We start from the raw sequence: 25,288 nt of genomic DNA, 5'->3' as shown, positions 1-25,288 counted from the left end.
TCAAACTGATTGTTTTAATACAATCAAAGGGCATTTCATTTATGCACTAGGCCCAGCTGACTCATATACTTGATTCCAAATACAAAAAATAATGTGTAACCTGTTGGAAGAATAAAGTGGATTTGTCACTCACTTCTTGGTCTGGAGGAGGTTGGGACAGGGTCTCAACACTTGGTGTCTGCAACAAAAGACAACAATATAATGTCAGAAATATTCTGTACTATAAATGCTGACTAGCTCATTAACTACAGATCATACTTGTTTCAGTGAACATTATTACAGAAGGATCTGAGTTTCTTATTCTAGATTCTATAGAAACTTAACACACTACAGTTGTTGGTCCTACCATATGAGGACGTATCCTGAAACACACTCATGTCCTTCACAGCGTAAAACAATATGAGGACATGACGACTGAACACATGTAGAGTTCATGTTCCTGACTTCTAACTTGTCCTGCTGTTTTCAATAAAAGCTCTAAACCCAACACTGATGTAAAGCCATCTATTTCCCCAGAAATCCAATCATGTAAACTGATCAGCTTCAGGTTAAATGGACAAAAACATGTGTAAAAGGACAAAAATATTACATTTAATTGGAATAAAGACCAAATTGATGCTTTAAAGGGAAAGTTTGGACTAACAACTGGTATAGCCAATTTCTTTCTCCTAATGCTAATGTTGATTTTGGGAAACTTTCACTCAAACTGATTGTTTTAATACAATCAAAGGGCATTTCATTTATGCACTAGGCCCAACTGACTCATATACTTGATTCCAAATACAAAAAATAATGTGTAACCTGTTGGAAGAATGAAGTGGATTTGTCACTCACTTCTTGGTCTGGAGGAGGTTGGGACAAGGTCTCAACACTTGGTGTCTGCAACAAAAGACAACAATATAATGTCAGAAACATTCTGTACTATGAATGCTGACTAGCTCATTAACTACAGATCATACTTGTTTCAGTGAACATTATTACAGAAGGATCTGAGTTTCTTATTCTAGATTCTATAGAAACTTAACACAGTACAGTTCTGCTACCCAACAACAATATAATTGACTACTGAGTCATACTCATTACCTGGTCACTTAGGCTTGCAGAGTTTCCATCATGAAATCCACCATCATCAACCAAGGGTTGTTGAACCTGTAAAACAATATTAATAATTGACATTAATATTTACTGAATAGACAGTTTACTCCTAGTTATATCAAGTTGGAAATGATTAAATAATTTTACTTTCAAAATATTTTGCTCACTTAGCTACCAGTGACATACTATTAGGACTGTAATCCCTCTGTCATATGATGTAAAAGTGTATGATTGTATGCCTATGATTATTGGCCCATGGATGTTTTAAAATACTGTTCTAGTAAAATAAATAGCTTAAAAATAATTCATTTGTATATAACTAAAACAATGTTTGGTCTTTGGTTGGATTTGCATACTCACAGAATTATTCATTCTGCTCAACAGAGTCAAAGTCCTCTGCTTCTCTCTCTTACATATCTCTATCATGGCTTCACCATAACGTTCCTCACACAGAGCATGATGCTGCTTTAGATTTTGCAGACGGTGGCTTGCTCTCAACTGTCCATATCGAGAATCAAATATGAAGAAACTTAGTCTGACTTGTGGTTCTACCATATGTTTTCATGTAGTAAATATGCATAGTCACATAGCATAAACAATTTGAATGAAGAAGAAAAAGGCAGCTGGCTTACCTGCTCTGAGGTAGCTGTCTGGTGGTAGGTGAAAACTTGAGTGTTTTGTCTGGCCTAAAATGAAATGTAATAGATTCAATATTTGTAATTAATTTGTAATTATAATTTATTTGAGTACTGTAACTCAGTTCATGTTCCTGACTTCTAACTTGTCCTGCTGTTTTCAATAAAAGCTCTAAACCCAACACTGATGTAAAGCCAACTATTTCCCCAGAAATCCAATCATGCAAACTGATCAGCTTCAGGTTAAATAGACAAAAACATGTGTAAAAGGACAAAAATATCAAATTTAATTGGAATAAAGACCAACTTGATGCTTTAAAGGGAAAGTTTGGACTAACAACTGGTATAGCCAATTTCTTTCTCCTAATGCTAATGTTGATTTTGGGAAACTTTCCCTCAAACTGATTGTTTTAATACAATCAAAGGGCATTTCATTTATGCACTAGGCCCAACTGACTCATATACTTGATTCCAAATACAAAAAATAATGTGTAACCTGTTGGAAGAATGAAGTGGATTTGTCACTCACTTCTTGGTCTGGAGGAGGTTGGGACAGGGTCTCAACACTTGGTGTCTGCAACAAAAGACAACAATATAATGTCAGAAACATTCTGTACTATGAATGCTGACTAGCTCATTAACTACAGATCATACTTGTTTCAGTGAACATTATTACAGAAGGATCTGAGTTCCTTATACCAGATTCTATAGAAACTTAACACTGTACAGTTCTGCTACCCAACAATATGAGGACAGTGTAACACACACTAGAGTTGTTGGTCCAACCATATGAGGACGTATTCTGAAACACACTCATGTCCTTCACACCTTAAAACAATATGAGGACAGTGTAACACACACTACAGTTGTTGGTCCTATCACATGAGGAAGGCAACTGAAACACACTCATCTCCTTCACAGCTTGAAACAATATGAGGACATGACGACTGAACACATGTAGAGTTCATGTTCCTGACTTCTAACTTGTCCTGCTGTTGTCAATAAAAGCTCTAAACCCAACACTGATGTAAAGCCAACTATTTCCCCAGAAATCCAATCATGCAAACTGATCAGCTTCAGGTTAAATGGACAAAAACATGTGTAAAAGGACAAAAATATTACATTTAATTGGAATAAAGACCAAATTGATGCTTTAAAGGGAAAGTTTGGACTAACAACTGGTATAGCCAATTTCTTTCTCCTAATGCTAATGTTGATTTTGGGAAACTTTCACTCAAACTGATTGTTTTAATACAATCAAAGGGCATTTCATTTATGCACTAGGCCCAACTGACTCATATACTTGATTCCAAATACAAAAAATAATGTGTAACCTGTTGGAAGAATAAAGTGGATTTGTCACTCACTTCTTGGTCTGGAGGAGGTTGGGACAGGGTCTCAACACTTGGTGTCTGCAACAAAAGACAACAATATAATGTCAGAAATATTCTGTACTATAAATGCTGACTAGCTCATTAACTACAGATCATACTTGTTTCAGTGAACATTATTACAGAAGGATCTGAGTTTCTTATTCTAGATTCTATAGAAACTTAACACTGTACAGTTCTGCTACCCAACAATATGAGGACAGTGTAACACACACTACAGTTGTTGGTCCAACCATATGAGGACGTAATCTGAAACACACTCATGTCCTTCACAGCTTGAAACAATATGAGGACATGACGACTGAACACATGTAGAGTTCATGTTCCTGACTTCTAACTTGTCCTGCTGTTGTCAATAAAAGCTCTAAACCAAACACTGATGTAAAGCCAACTATTTCCCCAGAAATCCAATCATGCAAACTGATCAGCTTCAGGTTAAATAGACAAAAACATGTGTAAAAGGACAAAAATATCAAATTTAATTGGAATAAAGACCAAATTGATGCTTTAAAGGGAAAGTTTGGACTAACAACTGGTATAGCCAATTTCTTTCTCCTAATGCTAATGTTGATTTTGGGAAACTTTCACTCAAACTGATTGTTTTAATACAATCAAAGGGCATTTCATTTATGCACTAGGCCCAACTGACTCATATACTTGATTCCAAATACAAAAAATAATGTGTAACCTGTTGGAAGAATGAAGTGGATTTGTCACTCACTTCTTGGTCTGGAGGAGGTTGGGACAGGGTCTCAACACTTGGTGTCTGCAACAAAAGACAACAATATAATGTCAGAAACATTCTGTACTATGAATGCTGACTAGCTCATTAACTACAGATCATACTTGTTTCAGTGAACATTATTACAGAAGGATCTGAGTTTCTTATTCTAGATTCTATAGAAACTTAACACTGTACAGTTCTGCTACCCAACAATATGAGGACAGTGTAACACACACTAGAGTTGTTGGTCCAACCATATGAGGACGTATTCTGAAACACACTCATGTCCTTCACACCTTAAAACAATATGAGGACAGTGTAACACACACTACAGTTGTTGGTCCTATCACATGAGGAAGGCAACTGAAACACACTCATCTCCTTCACAGCTTGAAACAATATGAGGACATGACGACTGAACACATGTAGAGTTCATGTTCCTGACTTCTAACTTGTCCTGCTGTTGTCAATAAAAGCTCTAAACCCAACACTGATGTAAAGCCAACTATTTCCCCAGAAATCCAATCATGCAAACTGATCAGCTTCAGGTTAAATGGACAAAAACATGTGTAAAAGGACAAAAATATTACATTTAATTGGAATAAAGACCAAATTGATGCTTTAAAGGGAAAGTGTGGACTAACAACTGGTATAGCCAATTTCTTTCTCCTAATGCTAATGTTGATTTTGGGAAACTTTCACTCAAACTGATTGTTTTAATACAATCAAAGGGCATTTCATTTATGCACTAGGCCCAACTGACTCATATACTTGATTCCAAATACAAAAAATAATGTGTAACCTGTTGGAAGAATGAAGTGGATTTGTCACTCACTTCTTGGTCTGGAGGAGGTTGGGACAGGGTCTCAACACTTGGTGTCTGCAACAAAAGACAACAATATAATGTCAGAAACATTCTGTACTATAAATGCTGACTAGCTCATTAACTACAGATCATACTTGTTTCAGTGAACATTATTACAGAAGGATCTGAGTTCCTTATTCTAGATTCTATAGAAACTTAACACAGTACAGTTCTGCTACCCAACAATATGAGGACAGTGTAACACACACTAGAGTTGTTGGTCCAACCATATGAGGACGTAATCTGAAACACACTCATGTCCTTCACACCTTAAAACAATATGAGGACAGTGTAACACACACTACAGTTGTTGGTCCTACCACATGAGGAAGGCAACTGAAACACACTCATGTCCTTCACAGCTTGAAACAATATGAGGACATGACGACTGAACACATGTAGAGTTCATGTTCCTGACTTCTAACTTGTCCTGCTGTTGTCAATAAAAGCTCTAAACCCAACACTGATGTAAAGCCATCTATTTCCCCAGAAATCCAATCATGTAAACTGATCAGCTTCAGGTTAAATGGACAAAAGCATGTGTAAAAGGACAAAAATATTAAATTTTGTCAATAAAAGCTCTAAACCCAGCACTGATCTACTCTGGTCATCATAACTAGAATAATATCTATCTTTTCATCTACTAATATTTAACATTTCCTGTACTGCACAATCTATGAAGAGGATTTACTTACCAGAGCTCGCCATGGCCACATAGATTTTCCATAGTCATAGGTGATTTCACTCTCCGCTTGGATATTTTCAATAGCAAACAAGCAGAGATGAGGTTTATCCTGGACTGCCAGCTGTTTCATCTTGCAGTTTGGGTACTTGTGGTCATCATTAACCAGCCGGCCAAGTGAGTCTTCTTCACGGGAGGCATCAATGCTAAAAGTGAAGAAAAGAACATATGTTTTGTTCACTAAAAACATAATGTTGTAAAGAACAACTGATATTGTATATGCCTTTACTTACCACCATGTGCTATTTTTCCATTTAAAATCAAATAGGAAAGCAGTTTGCTTTTCTGTGTACTTTTTCTGCCGCTTGTCCCGTTCATGTTCTGAGATAAGCTCCCCACGGTACTCGACCACAAAGGATCCCTTTTCAATTGGTTCAGAGGCAAATACACCACGTCCTAATACAAGATGTTCAATAAGTAGCGTTAAGTAATACAATCCAAATCAGGTTTACTGCAGCTGATCAGCCAGTGACAAAACATATGCAGAACGAACAATCATAAAAAATTTTAATTGTGAGGGGAACATCTAGATGCTTACGTTCAGGGCTGCAACAAATGAGTTGATACAATAAATAAATACTAATAATAAAAAAACAATTATTAAAATAGTTTGCAACAAATTTCAAATACATGCAAATATAAAACATTTTTTAATCTAGATAGACAGATAGATAAATAGATAGATAGATAACTTTATTGATCACTTTGGGAGGTTCCCTCAGGGAAACTGAAGCAATTGTTATATATTATTAAATATTATAATAAACATTAGTTGCAGCTCTGGTAATATTCATGCAGTAGCCATAAGGAACAACATATAACATACCTTTATAGTCATTGATCCATTGGGCCTTTAAACAAGGCTTGTCACTTCCAGATAAAATAAAGTGAGCAGCCTCTGCTTCAGGACGAAGTCTGAGTCTTCTTTTTGACATGTTCTTCACTCTCAATCTGCTCAACCTGTACACATCTTCATGAGAAAATGACGAAAAGTCAGCAAGACAAAACAGACCAGTACTTTCTTTACATGGTATTTTAAATAGTATTTTTCTGCCTTAAATCACAACACATTTGCTAATCAGACTAATATACCAGTGCAAACACTTTGCAAATGTAATGTGACATTAAATTACCTTCACGAATAATTTTAACATGCCAATACACGGAAAAATACTGTAAACTGTGCACTTTACTACCATTACTGAAACACTAATGTCATTGATTTGTGCTAAACAGGAAAACATTAATATTATCAATTAAATCCCAGAAAACATATCTTGCGTTGAAATAAAATGCGTGTTGCAGTAGCCTACACTTAAAAAGAGCTTAGACTGACTGTCTCTGCAGTTGCAGATGCAGAGAGGGCCGCAGGCCCCTTTAACTCCGGTGGAAATTTAAAAACAATTAAATTTAACTTCTAATATCTGTTGCTGAAGATAAAGCTAAAGTATATTTATTACCATGTATCATCATGCACAACTTTCATTTATTCATATCGATTGTGTGTTGTTTTAATTCCATTTAACTAACGTTAATTAGCTTGTTAAACATACAACTTTACCTTGCGAAACGTGCGTCGAAGGATGGATATCAAAGGTAAATACATAGTTCAAGATAAGTCTCTCCTGAGTGCTGAAGCTCCCGGATGTGCCGTTCACTCAGTGCTCCGGCGAGTTTGTATCTTGCCTTGAACAGCTGCTCTTTGATTGAGGCTTTTGACCAATCGAATGCTGTTTTATTGACTCACTGACCAATCACAGAAGTCGTTCTAGGCTCCACGGACGAAATGCTGCATTCTCACCAGCCACGGACTCTTCTGGTCCAGTTAACAACAAGAACACAGCAACACGCTCTGCATTTGAGGTAGAAACACTTTACAACTGTCACAATGTAATTTGTTTGGTTCCTATTCTTAAGTAACACTTAATACACATGTAGTTAGCTAGCTGGTCTAGTTTAAGCTAGCATGGGCATGCTGTGCACTGTTGCAGTAATGACAAAACTGTCCGGATTCTGTCAGTGTGTTATCATAAACATGTCCTAATTTGTCATGAAAACAAGAGCAGCACCCCTAGACCTCCAGGTGAAAATACAGATATTAGATAAGCAATTTAAAAAATAAGTATAATGTGCATAATGAATGACTTTACTGTCACTTTCCTGGGTCTGTTGACCCAGCGTTTTAAATTTTAGTTTGTTTGGATGTCACTGTTTATTTATTTATTTATAAGTTCTTTAGGTTAGCTAAGTTCATTTTTTTTATTATATTCCCCTTGTGATGTCTGTTTTATTGTGAAAGTCCTTGTCCTATGTGCAGTGTGTCTAGTTTTGCTTCCCCTTGTCTTGTTAGGTCTGATTTGTCCCAGCTGTTCCTCATCCCCTCATTATCTCTCTGTGTACTTACAGTGGCTTACAAAAGTATTCGGCCCCCTTGAACCTTTCCACATTTTGTCACATTACAGCCACAAACATGAATCAATTTTATTGGAATTCCACGTGAAAGACAAATACAAAGTGGTGTACACGTGAGAAGTGTAACGAAAATCATACATGATTCCAAACATTTTTTTTTACAAATAAATAACTGAAAAGTGGGGTGTGCGTAATTATTCAACCCCCTGAGTCAATACTTTGTAGAACCAGCTTTTGCTGCAATTACAGCTGCCAGTCTTTTAGGGTCTGTCTCTACCAGCCTTGCACATCTACAGACTGAAATCTTTGCTCATAACAATCATCAACCCCTATGAGCAAGCACTTTGGCGACAGTGGGAAGGAAAAACTGCCTTTTAACAGGAAGAAACTTCCGACAGAAACAGGCTCAGGGAGGGGCGGTCATCTGCTGCGACCGGTTGGGGTGAGAGAAGGAAGACAGGATAAAGACATGCTGTGGATTAATAACAAGTATGATTCAGTGCAGAGAGGTCTATTAACACATAGTGAGTGAGAAAGGTGACTGGAAAGGAAAAAACTCAATGCATCATGGGAATCCCCCGGCAGCCTACGTCTACTGCAGCACAACTAAGGGAGGATTCAGGGTCACCTGATCCAGCCCTAACTATATGCTTTAGCAAAAAGGAAAGTTTGAAGCCTAATCTTAAAAGTAGAGATAGTGTCTGTCTCCCGAATCCAAACTGGAAGCTGGTTCCGCCTCTTTTGCCAGCCTTAATAAACGGCTTGCTTTCTGTTATTTTCAAATTTTCTTTCACGTTCCTTTGTGTCTGCATTTTGGGTCCACTCCTCAAATTCATACATGTGTCTAACCGTTTTTCCCCACTCGGCGACACACCCATCAGGGGTCAAACTCTGGTAACTGGTGATTCTGTTCTCAGACATGTGAAGCTAGAGACACCGGCAACCATAGTCAATTGTCTTCCAGGGGCCAGAGCAGGCGACATTGAAGGAAATTTAAAACTGCTGGCTAAGGGTAAACGTAAATTCAGTAAAATCATAATTCACGTCGGCAGTAATGACACCTGGTTACGCCAATCGGAGGTCACTAAAATCAATATCGAATCGGTGTGTAACTTTGCCAAAACAATGTCGGACTCTGTAGTTTTCTCTGGTCCCCTCCCCAATCAGACCAGGAGTGACATGTTTAGCCGCATGTTCTCCTTAAATTGCTGGCTGTCTGAGTGGTGTCCCAGAAACGATGTGGGCTTCATAGATAATAGGCAAACCTTCTGGAGGAAACCTGGTCTTTTTAGGAGAGACGGCATCCATCCCACTTTGGATGGAGCAGCTGTCATTAGAAATATGGACAAATTTATTAAACCCCCCAAAATATGACTATCCAGAGTTGGGACCAGGAAGCAGTCTTGCACGCCTCTCTGCAGCTACTCTCCTCCTGTTACACCCCCCCCCCCCAAAAAAAAAAAAAAAACACATCTCCTTTGAGACTTGGTCAGCTCCCAAACAGACAAAAAAACAAACTAAAAACCAGCAATAAACAACAAACTTAAAAAATCACAATGAAAGAACAATACAGTATCCACATCTTAAACAAAGAGTAAAACTGTGAAATGTGGATTATTAAATATTAGGTCTCTCTCCTCCAAGTCTCTGTTAGTAGAGCAGGGCGATATGACCAAAAATATTTATCACAATATACATTTGAAAATTTGCGATAACGATATAACTGACAATATAATTGACACTAGACAAAATACTTTACAACTCCACAACTTTATTAGTGCAAAAAACCCCATCAAAGTATTTTCACTTAAACAAGCAGCTGTTGTTTATGTGCATTAAAGTTATATAAAAATGTAACAGTGCAAATTCCTTGCTGACAGTTTAACCAAAAGGCATTTCCAGTGGAAATTGGCCGACATATCCTCAGCATAACCATGTATAATATCCACAAAACTTAAAAAGAGGTTATACACACACAATACGGTAATATTATGTTGAAGCACAGTACATATCACTCCGCGAGGCTCCTGCCTACGATAGCCGTAATGCTCCGACAATCCATCAAGCGGTGCGGCTTCTTAGCTTAGCAAAGTCGTACTGAAACATTTGACAGATTTTCGAGCGCCGTGTACCACATAAAATCATTTCGAGATCAGTAAACACAACCAGAATTCATACATAAGGCACACGGGATTAAAGGGGCACTGTCAATTTTCAGAAAAATCAAAGGATTGATTTTAAGTGTGCCGTATTTTCCAAACAACACGGTAATAACGACGGCCTGCTAGCATGCGCTACCAAAAGTAGGGCTTTGTTGTGTGTCTGACGTATGAAAGCTAAACCAGTTCCACACCACTGAAGTTGCAGCATTTTTATAAACCAATTCTGGTTCATCCGTTTCATTTAACGATCCACTTTCGCTCTTCTCATTCTGCGTCGCCGCCATGTGCGTATGTAAACATAGGCACTGCGCATGCGCGTTTTACCCATATGCTATCACGATATTTCATTTTCCTATCGTTGCCCAAAATTACACCGGTATTTCCGTGAACGGTATGATATAGTCCAGCCCTATCTGTTAGTACATGACTTAATAATTGATCAACAAATTGATTTACTCTGCCTTACAGAAACCTGGTTGCAGCCGGGTGATTATGTTAGTTTAAATGAATCAACACCCCCGAGTCATTCCAACTACCAAAAACCTCGAAGCACAGGCCGAGGGGGCGGTGTGGCAGCAATTTTTCACACCAGCCTATTAATTAACGAAAGACCAAGACAGACTTTTAATTCATTTGAAATCCTGATGCTTAACATTGTCCACCCCAGCTGCAAAAATTTAGAAACCAGTCTTATTTGTTATCATATATTGTCCACCTGGGCCTTACACAGAGTCTGATTTCTCAGACTTTTTATCTGATTTAGTGCTCAGCTCAGATAAAATAATTATTGTGGGTGATTTTAACATCCATGTAGATGCTAAAAATGACAGCCTCAACATGGCATTTAATCTGTTATTAGACTCAATTGGCTTCTCTCAAAATGTAAAAGAACCTACCCACCACTTTAATCACACTCTAGATCTTGTTTTAACATATGGCATAGAAACTTAACATTTAAGAGTGTTTCCTGAAAACCAGGCTGACAAAAAGTCAGAGCTCTTTTGAGCCAACCATCGTTAACTAGTAATGACTTCATGAACTTCTTCACAAATACAATTCTTATCATTAGAGAAAAAATTACCAATAATCATCCCACAGATTTAATATTTTCTACAGCTACTTTTAGTGCCATTGATGTTAAGTTAGACTCTTTTTCTCCAATTGATCTTTCTGAGTTAACTTCAATAATTACTTCCTCCAAACCATCAACGTGTCTTTTAGACCCCATTCCTACAAAACTGATCAAAGAAGTCCTGCCATTAATTAATTCTTCGATCTTAAATATGATCAACATATCTCTAATAATCGGCTATGTACCACAGGCCTTCAAGCTGGCTGTAGTTAAACCTTTACTCAAAAAGCCATCTCTAGACCCAGCAGTCTTAGCTAATTATAGGCCAATCTCCAACCTTCCTTTCATATCAAACATCCTTGAAAGAGTAGTTGTCAAACAGCTAACAGATCATCTGCAGAGGAATGGTTTATTTGAAGAGTTTCAGTCAGGTTTCAGAGCTCATCACAGCACAGAAACAGCTTTAGTGAAGGTTACAAAGGATCTTCTTATGGCCTCTGACAGTGGACTCATCTCTGTGCTTGTCCTGCTAGACCTTAGTGCAGTGTTCGATACTGTTGACCATAATATCCTATTAGAGCGATTAGAACATGCTGTAGGTATTACAGGTACTGCACTGCAGTGGTTTGTATCATATCTATCTAATAGACTCCAGTTTGTACATGTAAATGGAGAGTCCTCTTCACCCACCAAGGTCAATTATGGAGTTCCACAGGGTTCAGTGCTAGGACCAATTCTGTTTACATTATACATGCTTCCCTTAGGCAGCATCATTAGAAGACATAGCATACATTTTCACTGCTATGCAGATGACATGCAGCTCTATCGATCCATGAAGCCAGGTAACACACACCAATTAGTTAAACTGCAGGAATGTCTTAAAAACATAAAGACCTGGATGGCTGCTAACTTTCTGCTTCTTAATTCAGATAAAGCTGAGGTTATTGTACTCAGCCCTGAAAATCTTAGAAATATGGTATCTAACCAGATTCTTACTCTGGATGGCATTACCTTGGCCTCCAGTAATACTGTTAGGAACCCTGGAGTCATTTTTGACCAGGACATGTCCTTCAACGAATATATTAAACAAATATGTAAGACTGCTTTCTTCCATTTGCGCAACATCTCTAAAGTTAGAAATATCCTGTCTCAGAGTGACGCTGAAAAACTAGTTCATGCATTGATTACTTCCAGGCTGGACTACTGTAATTCATTATTATCAGGATGTCCTAAAAACTCGCTGAAAAGCCTTCAGCTAATCCAAAACGCTTCAGCAAGAGTACTGACAGGGACTAGAAAGAGAGAGCATATTTCTCCTATTTTGGCTTTCCTTCATTGGCTTCCTGTTAAATCCAGAATTGAATTCAAAATCTTGCTCCTCACATACAAGGTCTTAAATAATCAGGCCCCATCTTATCTTAATGACCTTGTAGTACCATATCACCCTATTAGAGCACTTCGCTCTCGCACTGCAGGCTTACTTGTTGTTCCTAGAGTATTTAAAAGTAGAATGGGAGGCAGAGCCTTCAGTTTTCAGGCCCCTCTTCTGTGGAACCAGCTTCCAGTTTGGATTCAGGAGACAGACACTATCTCTACTTTCAAGATTAGGCTTAAAACTTTCCTTTTTGCTAAAGCATATAGTTAGGGCTGGACCAGGTGACCCTGAATCCTCCCTTAGTCATGCTGCAATAGACGTAGGCTGCCGGGGATTCCCATGATGCATTGAGTTTTTCCTTTCCAGTCACCTTTCTCACTCACTATGTGTTAATAGACCTCTCTGCATTGAATCATATCTGTTATTAACCTCTGTCTCTCTTCCACAGCATGTCTTTCATCCTGTTTTCCTTCTCTCACCCCAACCGGTCGCAACAAATGGCCGGCCCTCCCTGAGCGTGGTTCTGCCAGAGGTTTCTTCCTGTTAAAAGGGAGTTTTTCCTTCCCACTGTTGCCAAAGTGCTTGCTCATATGATGGGTTTTTCTCTGTACCTATGAAGTGCCTTGAGGCGACGTTTTTTGTGATTTGGCGTTATATAAACAAAATTGAATTGAAATTGAATTGTACTGCTGCATACTGTGACATTTACAGTTGCTTAGTTAATTAAGTGACTTAATTACTCACTTTTATTTACTAATTGAATTACTAAATGAAGCTGGAATTGTGCATTCTGCAGTTTTTAATAGTGTGTTATTAGTTTTTAAAGAAACAATATGCATTTTATACTATATTGTAAAAAAGTATAAGGTAAGTTGAATTTAAAATATAATTAATGAAGTGTTGACTTTTTTCATCAATTCTTGTAGATACACAGAGTTGAGACTGAGCCTGATGATCATACTGAATCAGATGACAGCGGCAGGAATCTCCAAGTTCAACTGCAGATTGCAGATGCAATTATATTAATGCAGATTAATATAAACTCTTCAAGGGTCAAAATCTGCACACACATCATTCTGCATAGAGAAGGTCAGACAATTTGTGCATTGATCTTGAGAAGTAAGACTCATTAATTAATAGTAATATAATTAGACAAATGTTGAAACTTTATATTTCGAGACATTTTGTCAACAACAAAAAAACCCAAGATGTGCAGGCACTGATAACTGAATCTAAAGACCTTCATTTTTGTCAAGATTTGCCTGATTTAACTGTTGTTACCCTTGCTTATAGCTCACCCTAATATGTATAAAAATGTGAAAAGTTTTTGATGTGTGTTAGAATGATTGTTTAATTGGCAAGGTTTGAACGAACAATTTTCAGAAGCCTCAAATCTTATCTGTTATTATTCCACGAATGATTCAAATACAGTTCACCTCCATTTCAACATTGAATACGACTGTGGACATAAGAGCTAAAAGGTGCTGTCCACGCATGTGTCCGCTAAGCCCCAGAAGGGTATAACCTGGGTCAAATGTGTTATTGTGTCTGACACACCTACAATATGAGGACTCGCAGAGTGACGTCACTGAAAGTGTGTTTAAAGTGTGTTAAGTTCCAAAACTGGCCAGTAGGTGCGAAGACTGAAAATGAGGAAAAACGCTAAACACACTTAAACACACTTTTTCATAAAATTGTGATGTTTCAGGACTTTCGAGATTTTTGGTTTGGGAGCATGTTGGGAGCCTCTAGAACACTTTAGAAGGCTCAGAAAAATGAGGACCTCAAAAATGTCCTCATTTTTCTGAGCGTCCTCATTTTGTGAGTGTGTTATCATAAAATTGTCCTAAGATGTCATGAAAACAAGTACACACACACACACACACACACACACACACATACGTGTTTTCGTGATATATCAGCACATATGACAAAAATGTGACAAATGGGAACGTGCCTTTCCGAAGGTCCTAGAGGCATGGGAATCAGAAAAGGTTTGACCCATGCTTCCAGGAACACGCCCATCTGTTGAGATTTTGGCTAGGGCTAAATTTTGGTCAAACCTGAATTTACTGCTACTTGTGAGGACACTGTCAGGTTTATGTGACTTATGAGTACCATAAGGTCACACACTGATATTTCATGTTTAGGTGAATTGTGAAGCCCATGGAAACACATAATTTTCAAGTATACATGACTTATAAGGACTAGGTAAGGGTAGGTTCTGTATTTTTAGCTTGGCTCCTTTTGAGATTACAATATAATAGGCATGGATGCACAATAGTAATGCTCACCAGTCGGGTAACTTCTGACAGAAATATCAGACATTTATGTGTTAATAAAACAGTAAATCTGAGCTGTGTAGAGACTTAAAAAAAGACATAGGTCAAATGTGGTCAGTCTACTTTTTAAGTCTTAATATTGTAATGCATTAATTCATTTTGTAGTGAATGTTCATGTGAATAAAAACGTGGAACATTATCTGTCTTTCTTATCATTTAATTGCAAAAAGCACCCAGCATAAAACACAGATTTATGAGTAAGAACAATGCAATACAGAAAACTGCAATACTGACATAACTGTGGAAGTAACAAAGTATCTCTCTTGCTTGTTTCTTTTTTTCTTGCATCTTTCTTTTAATGCTATGATCCTGTTGTGGATGTAGTACCTTATGAGAACCCAGTCTCTGCCTTTCAGAGCTGCCGGCTCTGCTTGGAGGCAGCAGTCACATTCCTTTTTACCTGGTACTTTGCAGCTTGTTATGAAGTGAAACGTGCCGCTCAGCAACCTTCACTTCATCATTTGTCCACTTGATTCTCACCTTCCCAGCTGTCATAAATGGAAACAAAAGAAAATATCTTAATGTGAATGCAAAATGTTCTTAAACCTTGCTTTCTACTGGAGCACTTTAAAGGAGCAATAAGCACAATTCATCATACTTAGGTTGAAGGAATTAAAAATGGCTATGTGAATAACTAGAGGTGTAATTACATCTGGAGTACAGCATGAAGTCATAATCCCTCTCTCTGTGTTGATCTCCAGCCATAGACTTTGGTTTGGTTTACAGGCAGTGCACAACAGCACACCTAGCAGTGAAAAGATATTGCTTATTGCTCCTTTAAGGATGCTTGGAATGAACCATTTGAAGTGCTGTGTTCTGCTGGGAATCAAATGAGATGAAAGGATTTATGATAAAAGCTCTCAATAGTGTCATGTCTGAAAACAATAAACTTGTCCTTTGATCACAAGTATATTCAGCTAAAACATTTTGTATTTGGGTGCGTTTACCCCTTCTTGGTGAAGTGTTGCTAATGTTTTTGTTGTCCAGGGTGATTGAGGCAGAGGTGCCCTTCATGTTGTCCAGGGCAGCTGAGTAAAGCGTGTGGCTTGGAACCCCAGAATACTTGGTCCTTGAGCCTTTGAAAAGTAACAGTGAAATATGAGAATCAATGCATGCAATAGGTCTGTTTGCTTTTTTCTCTGCATTGTAGGAAAAGTCAGCGTTGGGCAGTGTGTAATTCTAAAATTAAGGGGCTAAGGGGCTCAAGAGTTGTAATCGGAAGGTTGCCGGTTCGAGCCCCGGCTCCGACAGTCTTGGTCATTGTGTCCTTGGGCAAGACACTTCACCCGTTGCCTACTGGTGGTGGTCAGAGGGCCCATGTCCTCATGTCCTTCACAGCTTAAAACAATATGAGGACAATGTAACACACACACTACAATCACTGGTCCTACCATATGAGGACTTCTACTTAAACACACTCGTGTCCTTCACAGCTTAAAACAATATGAGGACATGACGACTGAACACATGTAGAGTTCATGTTCCTGACTTCTTACTTCTCCTGCTGTTGTCAATAAAAGCTCTAAACCCAACACTGATGTAAAGCCATCTATTTCCCCAGAAATTAAATCATGTAAACTGATCAGTGGGAGGTTAAATGGAAAAAAACATGTGTAAAAGGACAAAAATATCAAATGTAGTCAGAATAAAGATCAAGCTGATGCTTTAAGGGAAAGTTTGGACTAACATATGGTATAGACAATTACTTTCTCCTAATGCTAATGTTGATTTTGGTTAACTTTGACTCAAACTGATTGTTTTAATACAATCAAAGTGCATTTCATTTATGCACTAGGCCCAACTGACACATATACTTGATACCAAATACAAAAAAATAATGTGTAACCTGTTGGAAGAATGAAGTGGGTATGTCACTCACCAATTGGTCTGTACAAAGTTGAGACAGGACCTCAGCACTTGGTGTCTGCAACAAAAGACAACAATATAATGTCAGAAACATTCAGTTCTGCTACCTGACTAGATAATTAACTACAGATCATATTTGTATGAGTGAACATTATTACAGAAGGATCTGACTTCCTTATACCAGATTCTATAGAAACTTAACACTGTACAGTTCTGCTACCCAACAATATGAGGACAGTGTAACACACACACTACAATCACTGGTCCTACCATATGAGGACTTCTACTTAAACACACTCATGTCCTTCACAGCTTAAAACAATATGAGGACAATGTAACACACATTACAATCACTGGTCCCACCACATGAGGAAGGCAACTGAAACACACTCATGTCCTTCACAGCTTAAAACAATATGAGGACATGACGACTGAACACATGTAGAGTTCATGTTCCTGACTTCTTACTTCTCCTGCTGTTGTCAATAAAAGCTCTAAACCCAACACTGATGTAAAGCCATCTATTTCCCCAGAAATTAAATCATGTAAACTGATCAGCGGGAGGTTAAATGGACAAAAACATGTGTAAAAGGACAAAAATATCAAATGTAGTCAGAATAAAGATCAAGCTGATGCTTTAAGGGAAAGTTTGGACTAACAAATGGTATGGACAATTACTTTCTCCTAATACTAATGTTGATTTTGGTTAACTTTGACTCAAACTGATTGTTTTAATACAATCAAAGTGCATTTCATTTATGCACTAGGCCCAACTGACACATATACTTGATACCAAATACAAAAAAATAATGTGTAACCTGTTGGAAGAATGAAGTGGGTATGTCACTCACCAATTGGTCTGTACAAAGTTGAGACAGGACTACAGCACTTGGTGTCTGCAACAAAAGACAACAATATAATGTCAGAAACATTCAGTTCTGCTACCCGACTAGATAATTAACTACAGATCATATTTGTATGAGTGAACATTATTACAGAAGGATCTGACTTCCTTATACCAGATTCTATAGAAACTTAACACTGTACAGTTCTGCTACCCAACAATATGAGGACAGTGTAACACACACACTACAATCACTGGTCCTACCATATGAGGACTTCTACTTAAACACACTCATGTCCTTCACAGCTTAAAACAATATGAGGACAATGTAACACACATTACAATCACTGGTCCCACCACATGAGGAAGGCAACTGAAACACACTCATGTCCTTCACAGCTTAAAACAATATGAGGACATGACGACTGAACACATGTAGAGTTCATGTTCCTGACTTCTTACTTCTCCTGCTGTTGTCAATAAAAGCTCTAAACCCAACACTGATGTAAAGCCATCTATTTCCCCAGAAATTAAATCATGTAAACTGATCAGTGGGAGGTTAAATGGACAAAAACATGTGTAAAAGGACAAAAATATCAAATGTAGTCAGAATAAAGATCAAGCTGATGCTTTAAGGGAAAGTTTGGACTAACAAATGGTATAGACAATTACTTTCTCCTAATACTAATGTTGATTTTGGTTAACTTTGACTCAAACTGATTGTTTTAATACAATCAAAGTGCATTTCATTTATGCACTAGGCCCAACTGACACATATACTTGATACCAAATACAAAAAAATAATGTGTAACCTGTTGGAAGAATGAAGTGGGTATGTCACTCACCAATTGGTCTGAAGGAGGTTGAGACAGGACCTCAGCACTTGGTGTCTGCAACAAAAGACAACAATATAACGTCAGAAACATTCTGTACTGTAAATCCCGACTAGATAATTAACTACAGATCATATTTGTATGAGTGAACATTATTACAGAAGGATCTGACTTCCTTATACCAGATTCTATAGAAACTTAACACTGTATAGTTCTGCTACCCAACAATATGAGGACAATGTAACACACACACTACAATCACTGGTCCTACCATATGAGGACTTCTACTTAAACACACTCATGTCCTTCAAAGCTTAAAACAATATGAGGACATGACGACTGAACACATGTAGAGTTCATGTTCCTAACTTCTTACTTCTCCTGCTGTTGTCAATAAAAGCTCTAAACCCAACACTGATGTAAAGCCATCTATTTCCCCAGAAATTAAATCATGTAAACTGATCAGTGGGAGGTTAAATGGACAAAAACATGTGTAAAAGGACAAAAATATCAAATGTAGTCAGAATAAAGATCAAGCTGATGCTTTAAGGGAAAGTTTGGACTAACAAATGGTATAGACAATTACTTTCTCCTAATGCTAATGTTGATTTTGGTTAACTTTGACTCAAACTGATTGTTTTAATACAATCAAAGTGCATTTCATTTATGCACTAGGCCCAACTGACACATATACTTGATACCAAATACAAAAAAATAATGTGTAACCTGTTGGAAGAATGAAGTGGGTATGTCACTCACCAATTGGTCTGAAGGAGGTTGAGACAGGACCTCAGCACTTGGTGTCTGCAACAAAAGACAACAATATAACGTCAGAAACATTCTGTACTGTAAATCCCGACTAGATAATTAACTACAGATCATATTTGTATCAGTGAATATTATTACAGAAGGATCTGACTTCCTTATACCAGATTCTATAGAAACTTAACACTGTACAGTTCTGCTACCCAACAATATGAGGACAGTGTAACACACACACTACAATCACTGGTCCTACCATATGAGGACTTCTACTTAAACACACTCATGTCCTTCACAGCTTAAAACAATATGAGGACAATGTAACACACACTACAATCACTGGTCCTACCATATGAGGACTTCTATTTTCCTGTTGGAGGTTGAGACAGGATGGAGGGACAGCAGGGTAGTAGCTCGCACAAATGATTCTATTGACACAACAGGGAAGTGAGATTAATGAACTGAACACAACAGACTCTTTCAAAATAAAACAGGAAACATGGCATGAAAATACAAACGTGGTAATATACAGCCCTAACATAAATTCCTTAAAACAATGTTAATAACGTTATGCCAAAGTCAGCTAACCCACCACCAAGCATAAGAAACTCAAAAACTTTAGAATAAAGTCAGAAACGCTGGGCCAGAAACCCAGACCGTGAGCGAATAACTATAATACTATTGATTTGTGCTAAATACGAAAACATTAATATTATCATTTAAATCCCCCCAAACATATCTTGTGTTGAAAAAAATGTGTGTTGCAGTTAGCTACACTTAAAAAGAGCTTAGGCTGACTGTTTCTGCAGTTGAAGATGCAGAGCACATGCTAGGCCGCAGGTCCCTTTAACTCCAGTGGGAATTTAAGAACAGTTAAATTTAACTTCTAATATCTATTGTTGAAGATAAATCTTAAGTAATTTTTTAACATTTATCATCATTCACCACTTTCAGTTTGTTCAAATCGATTGTGCATTGTTTTAATTCCGTTTAACTAACGTTAATTAGCTTGTTAAACATACAACTTTACCTTGCGAAGTGTGCGTCGAATCATGGATATCAAAGGTAAATACACACGTCAAGATAAATCTCTCCTGAGTGCTGAAGGTCCCGGATGTGCCGTTCACGCAGAGCTCAAGCGAGTTGGTATCTTGCCGTGACCAGCAGCTCTTTGGTTGAGGCTTTCGAACAATCAGATGCAGCTTTACTCACTTGTTGACCAATCACAGACGTCGTTCTATGCTCCACTGACAAAATGCTGCATCCTCTCACCAGCCACGGACTCTCCTCGTCCATTTAACAACAAAAACACAGCAACACGTGCTGTATTTGAGGTAGGAACACTTGAGAACTGTCACAATGTTTTGCAAACTGCTGTTACAGTTAATTTCGTTCCGTTAATTTGTTTGGTACCTATTGTTAAGTAACACTTGGTACACATGTGGTTAGCTTGCTGGTCTAGTTTAAGTTAGCATGGGCATGCTGTTCACTGATGGAGTAAGGCCAAATTTGTCTTGATATTGTCAGTGTGTTATCATAAACATGTCCTAATTTGTTATGAAAAGAAGAGCAGCACCCCTAGACCCCCAGGTGAAAATACAGATAATAGATAAGCAATTTAAGAAAATAAGTATAATGTGTATAATAAATGATTTTACTGTCACTTTCCTGGGTCTGTTGACCCAGCGTTTTAAGTTTTAGTTTGTTTGGATGTCGATGTTTATTTATAAGTTCTTTAGGTTAGCTAAGTTCATTTGTTTATCAGATTACCCTTGTTATGTCTGTTTTATTGTGAAAGTCCTTTTCCTATATCCAGTGTGTCTAGTTTTGTTTCCCCTTGTCTTGTTAGGTCTGATTTGTCCCAGCTGTTCCTCATCCCCTCATTATCTCTCTGTGTACTTACAGTGGCTTGCAAATGTATTCGTCCCCCTTTTCCACATTTTGTCACATTACTGCCACAAACATGAATCAATTTTAATGGAATCCAATTGCAGCAAAAGGTGGTTCTACAAAGTATTGACTCGGGGGGCTGAATAATTACGCACACCCCAGTTTTCAGTTATTTATTTGTAAAAAATGTTTGGAATCATGTATGATTTTCGTTCCACTTCTCACGTATACACCACTTTGTATTGGTCTTTCACGTGGAATTCCAATAAAATTGATTCATGTTTGTGGCTGTAATGTGACAAAATGTGGGAAAGTTCAAGGGGGCCGAATACTTTTGTAAGCCATGCTGTGGATTAATAAGACATGCTGTGGATTAATAACTAATAAGTATGATTCAGTGCAGAGAGGTCTATTAACACATAGTGAGTGAGAAAGGTGACTGGAAAGGAAAAAACTCAGTGCATCATGGGAATCCCCCGGCAGCCTGGATTCAGGAGACAGACACTATCTCTACTTTCAAGATTAGGCTTAAAACTTTCCTTTTTGCTAAAGCATATAGTTAGGGCTGGACCAGGTGACCCTGAATCCTCCCTTAGTTATGCTGCAATAGACGTAGGCTGCTGGGAATTCCCATGATGCATTGAGTTTTTCCTTTCCAGTCACCTTTATAACTCAGTATGTGTTAATAGACCTCTCTGCATTGAATCATATCTGTTATTAACCCTTTAAGACCTACCATAGAACCAAGTCCGCCAGAGCTTACTTTATATTTTTACATGCTGTAGTGCCATTTTTGGGAGCATTTCAAGTTGCTATACATCAATACAACCATTACAGCCTAGATTTTAATAATATGTATGAATTAAGTGCATAGTGATTACATAAATTGCAAAAAAGTGCAATAAACTACAAAAAAATTGAAAATCGTTTTTGTTTTTTTAACATATATTTCTAGTTAGAGAAATTTAAGAGGCTTATCCCTCAAAACTGTAAATACAAAAAAGTTGCACAAAATAGTTTCCCACCACAGGAAATTTATTTTGAGTGCCTTCATAGTTTTATTTTTGAAATACACCAATTTTTATACACTGCAGGAAAAACAAAAATAAATATTATGATGCAAATTTGCAAAAAAGCAGCATATGCATCAAAATAAACTATTTCCAGCAGTGCAATATGAGTCCTAAGCATCCCAGAAACGACACAAAAAGTTATAAAGTCAAACATAACTTTTAAAAACACCAGTGTTGGCTCATTGAGGCCTGGACGGTAAAAAACTACATTTCCGCGAAAATGACGTCACTTCCGGTTTCGGCCAGGTCATGGCGGACATGCGATAGTTCGCGCTGACGTCTAATCCAATGTAGGCAGTGTTATGAACAGCTGATCGGATCGGCAAAGCATGTTTCTGGAATATTATGTTTTTGGTGCTGCAAGCGCTTTTTATGCAGTTTTTGCAAAGCTATATGTGGAAGGAAACTGTGACCGAGGACAAGCTGATGGCATAAGATGTAAGTACAACTCCTCCGGTTTCATATGAAAAAAAATTATTGCGCTAGCTTACGTGGTTGCAGAGCTACCGGGATTTAAAAATAGTTAGGCAAAACAGAGCGTGCCCGCTCCGACCGGTTTTAAAGGGTTAACCTCTGTCTCTCTTCCACAGCATGTCTTTCATCCTGTTTTCCTTCTCTCACCCCAACTGGTTGCAACAGATGGCCGCCCCTCCCTGAGCCTGGTTCTGCCAGAGGTTTCTTCCTGTTAAAAGGGAGTTTTTCCTTCCCACTGTTGCCAAAGTGCTTGCTCATAGGTGGTCATATGATTGTTGGGTTTTTCTCTGTACCTATGAAGGGCCTTGAGGCGACTTTTTTTTGTGATTTGGCGCTATATAAATAAAATTGAATTGAAATTGAATTGTACTGCTGCATACTGTGACATTTACAGTTGCTTAGTTAATTAAGTGACTTAATTACTCACTTTTATTTACTAATTTAATTACTAAATGAAGCTGGAATTGTGCATTCTGCAGTTTTTAATAGTGTGTTATTAGTTTTTAAAGAAGCAATATGCATTTTATACTATATTGTAAAAAGTATAAGGTAAGTTGAATTTAAAATATAATGAAGTGTTGACTTTTTTCATCAATTCTTGTAGATACACAGAGTCGAGACTGAGCCTGATGATCATACTGAATCAGATGACAGCGGCAGGAATCTCCAAGTTCAACTGCAGATTGCAGATGCAATTATATTAATGCAGATTAATATAAACTCTTCAAGGGTCAAAATCTGCACACACATCATTCTGCATAGTGAAGGTCAGAAAATTTGTGCATTGATCTTGAGAAGTAAGACTCATTAATTAATAGTAATATAATTAGACAAATGTTGAAACTTTATATTTCGAGACATTTTGTCAACAACAAAAAAACCCCAAGATGTGCAGGCACTGATAACTGAATCTAAAAACCTTCATTTTTGTCAAGATTTGCCTGATTTAACTGTTGTTACCCTTGCTTATAGCTCACCCTAAAATGTATTAAAATGGGAAAAGTTTTTGATATGTGTTAGAATGATTGTTTAATTGGCAAGGTTTGAACGAACAATTTTTAGAAGCCTCAAATCTTATCTGTTATTATTCCACGAATGATTCAAATAAAGTTCACCTCCATTTCAACATTGAATACGACTGTGGACATAAGAGCTAAAAGGTGCTGTCCACGCATGTGTCCGCTAAGCCCCAGAAGGGTATAACCTGGGTCAAATGTGTTATTGTGTCTGACACACCTACAATATGAGGACTCACAGAGTGACGTCACTGAAAGTGTGTTTAAAGTGTGTTAAGTTCCAAAACTGGCCAGTAGGTGCGAAAACTGAAAATGAGGAAAAACGCTAAACACACTTAAACACACTTTTTCATAAAATTGTGATGTTTCAGGACTTTCGAGATTTTTGGTTTGGGAGCATGTTGGGAGCCTCTAGAACACTTTAGAAGGCTCAGAAAAATGAGGACCTCAAAAATGTCCTCATTTTTCTGAGCGTCCTCATTTTGTGAGTGTGTTATCATAAAATTGTCCTAAGATGTCATGAAAACAAGTACACACTCACACACACACACGCACACACACACACACACACACACACTCCATTTTTATCTGTATCTAGCATTTCCGAGCAGCATGTCTTCATTATCTGTGTGTCTGCAAACACTCTGGTTTCAGTGGTTTCAGATCCATTTCTCTCTCACGTTGGTACAAATTAGTAAACACTTTTTATATTTCACTGTTTTTACACAAGTAAGCAGCACGTCTTTATCAAGATCAATAAGCTGCTCGCAAACAAGAGTTTTAGTCAAAGGTAATGTAGTAATAATTAAACATTTTAGTATTATTTGTTGACTCCATGTTCTGAGTGTTACATTTTGCCAACTTGTCTATTGGCGATAAAAAGTTAAAGTTAGACTGAAAGCGGGTTCAAGTGTCCAGTGTTCTTCATGTCATGATGTTGCAGTGCACTCACACAGAGGCTGTGGATGCTCCAACAGCACAACTGTGGTTTGTCACTGATATGTGAGACTTGAGTTTGTGCAGCTGAAAGCAGATGAAGAGGTAATTAAACAAATAAATAAAAATAAAACAAATTTATATTTTTATATCTATATATATGTGTGTGTGTGTATATATATAAATTAGTTTGTGTACTGTAGCAGGCCCTGTACTGATGAGGTCCGCATGGTTCCCTCATTTAGATCCAGGCAGACTTTGAGGTCATAAGTCATGATGTGAGCTGTTGACTTTTGGATTAGCTTGTGTGTTATTGCACTGAACATCTCAAGAACTTCAATGTTCTTTTATTTATTTTCAGTGTTGGGGAGTAACAGAATACATGTACCGAAGTTACGTATTAAAATAGAAAATATGAGTAACTGTATTCCGTTACAGTTACCATTTAAAATGGTGGTATTCAGAATACAGTTACTTTTTTGAAATAAAGGGATTACACGGCCGTCTTTTCCTGTTTCATATGTTCGGCTACGCCCTCTCTGTTTTTGGTAATTCCATGCCGACAGAAACCCCCAAAAAACACGCATTAAGAGGCTCTAATTGTTAGGATGCCTTTTTGAGTTTATTATATTATTTATAATTTCTAGTCTTTGGGTTTTCGTTAGAGTCATGTCTTATGGTTTGTCTCTGTGTAATCCTTAGTTGCTGTCTCCCCTGTCTGCTATATCCCCGTGTCCAGTCAGTGTCTGTGTCTGCCCTGGTCCCACGTCTCTGTTCCC

At 37.7% G+C, this 25,288-nt stretch overlaps 1 protein-coding gene across 1 annotated transcript; it reads right to left on the bottom strand.

Moving 5' to 3' along the window:
- Positions 1 to 736: 736 nt before the first annotated feature.
- Positions 737 to 20,416, bottom strand: LOC148099735 (uncharacterized). Its single transcript, XM_087851704.1, has 10 exons — positions 20,393 to 20,416; positions 20,198 to 20,322; positions 19,470 to 19,548; positions 19,085 to 19,162; positions 18,338 to 18,415; positions 16,695 to 16,739; positions 4,681 to 4,725; positions 3,843 to 3,887; positions 2,215 to 2,304; positions 737 to 790 (listed from the first exon to the last, which is right to left on the bottom strand). The coding sequence occupies exons 1-10, from the start codon at positions 20,414 to 20,416 to the stop codon at positions 737 to 739; spliced, it is 663 nt and encodes a 220-aa protein (XP_087707830.1).
- Between the last annotated feature and the right edge of the window lie 4,872 nt (positions 20,417 to 25,288).

The sequence above is a fragment of the Neolamprologus brichardi genome, chromosome 14 (assembly GCF_056152115.1).
Source record: "Neolamprologus brichardi isolate AB-2024 chromosome 14, ASM5615211v1, whole genome shotgun sequence".
Classification (NCBI taxonomy): Eukaryota; Metazoa; Chordata; class Actinopteri; order Cichliformes; family Cichlidae; genus Neolamprologus; species Neolamprologus brichardi.
This window is presented reverse-complemented; position numbering and strand designations above follow the sequence as displayed.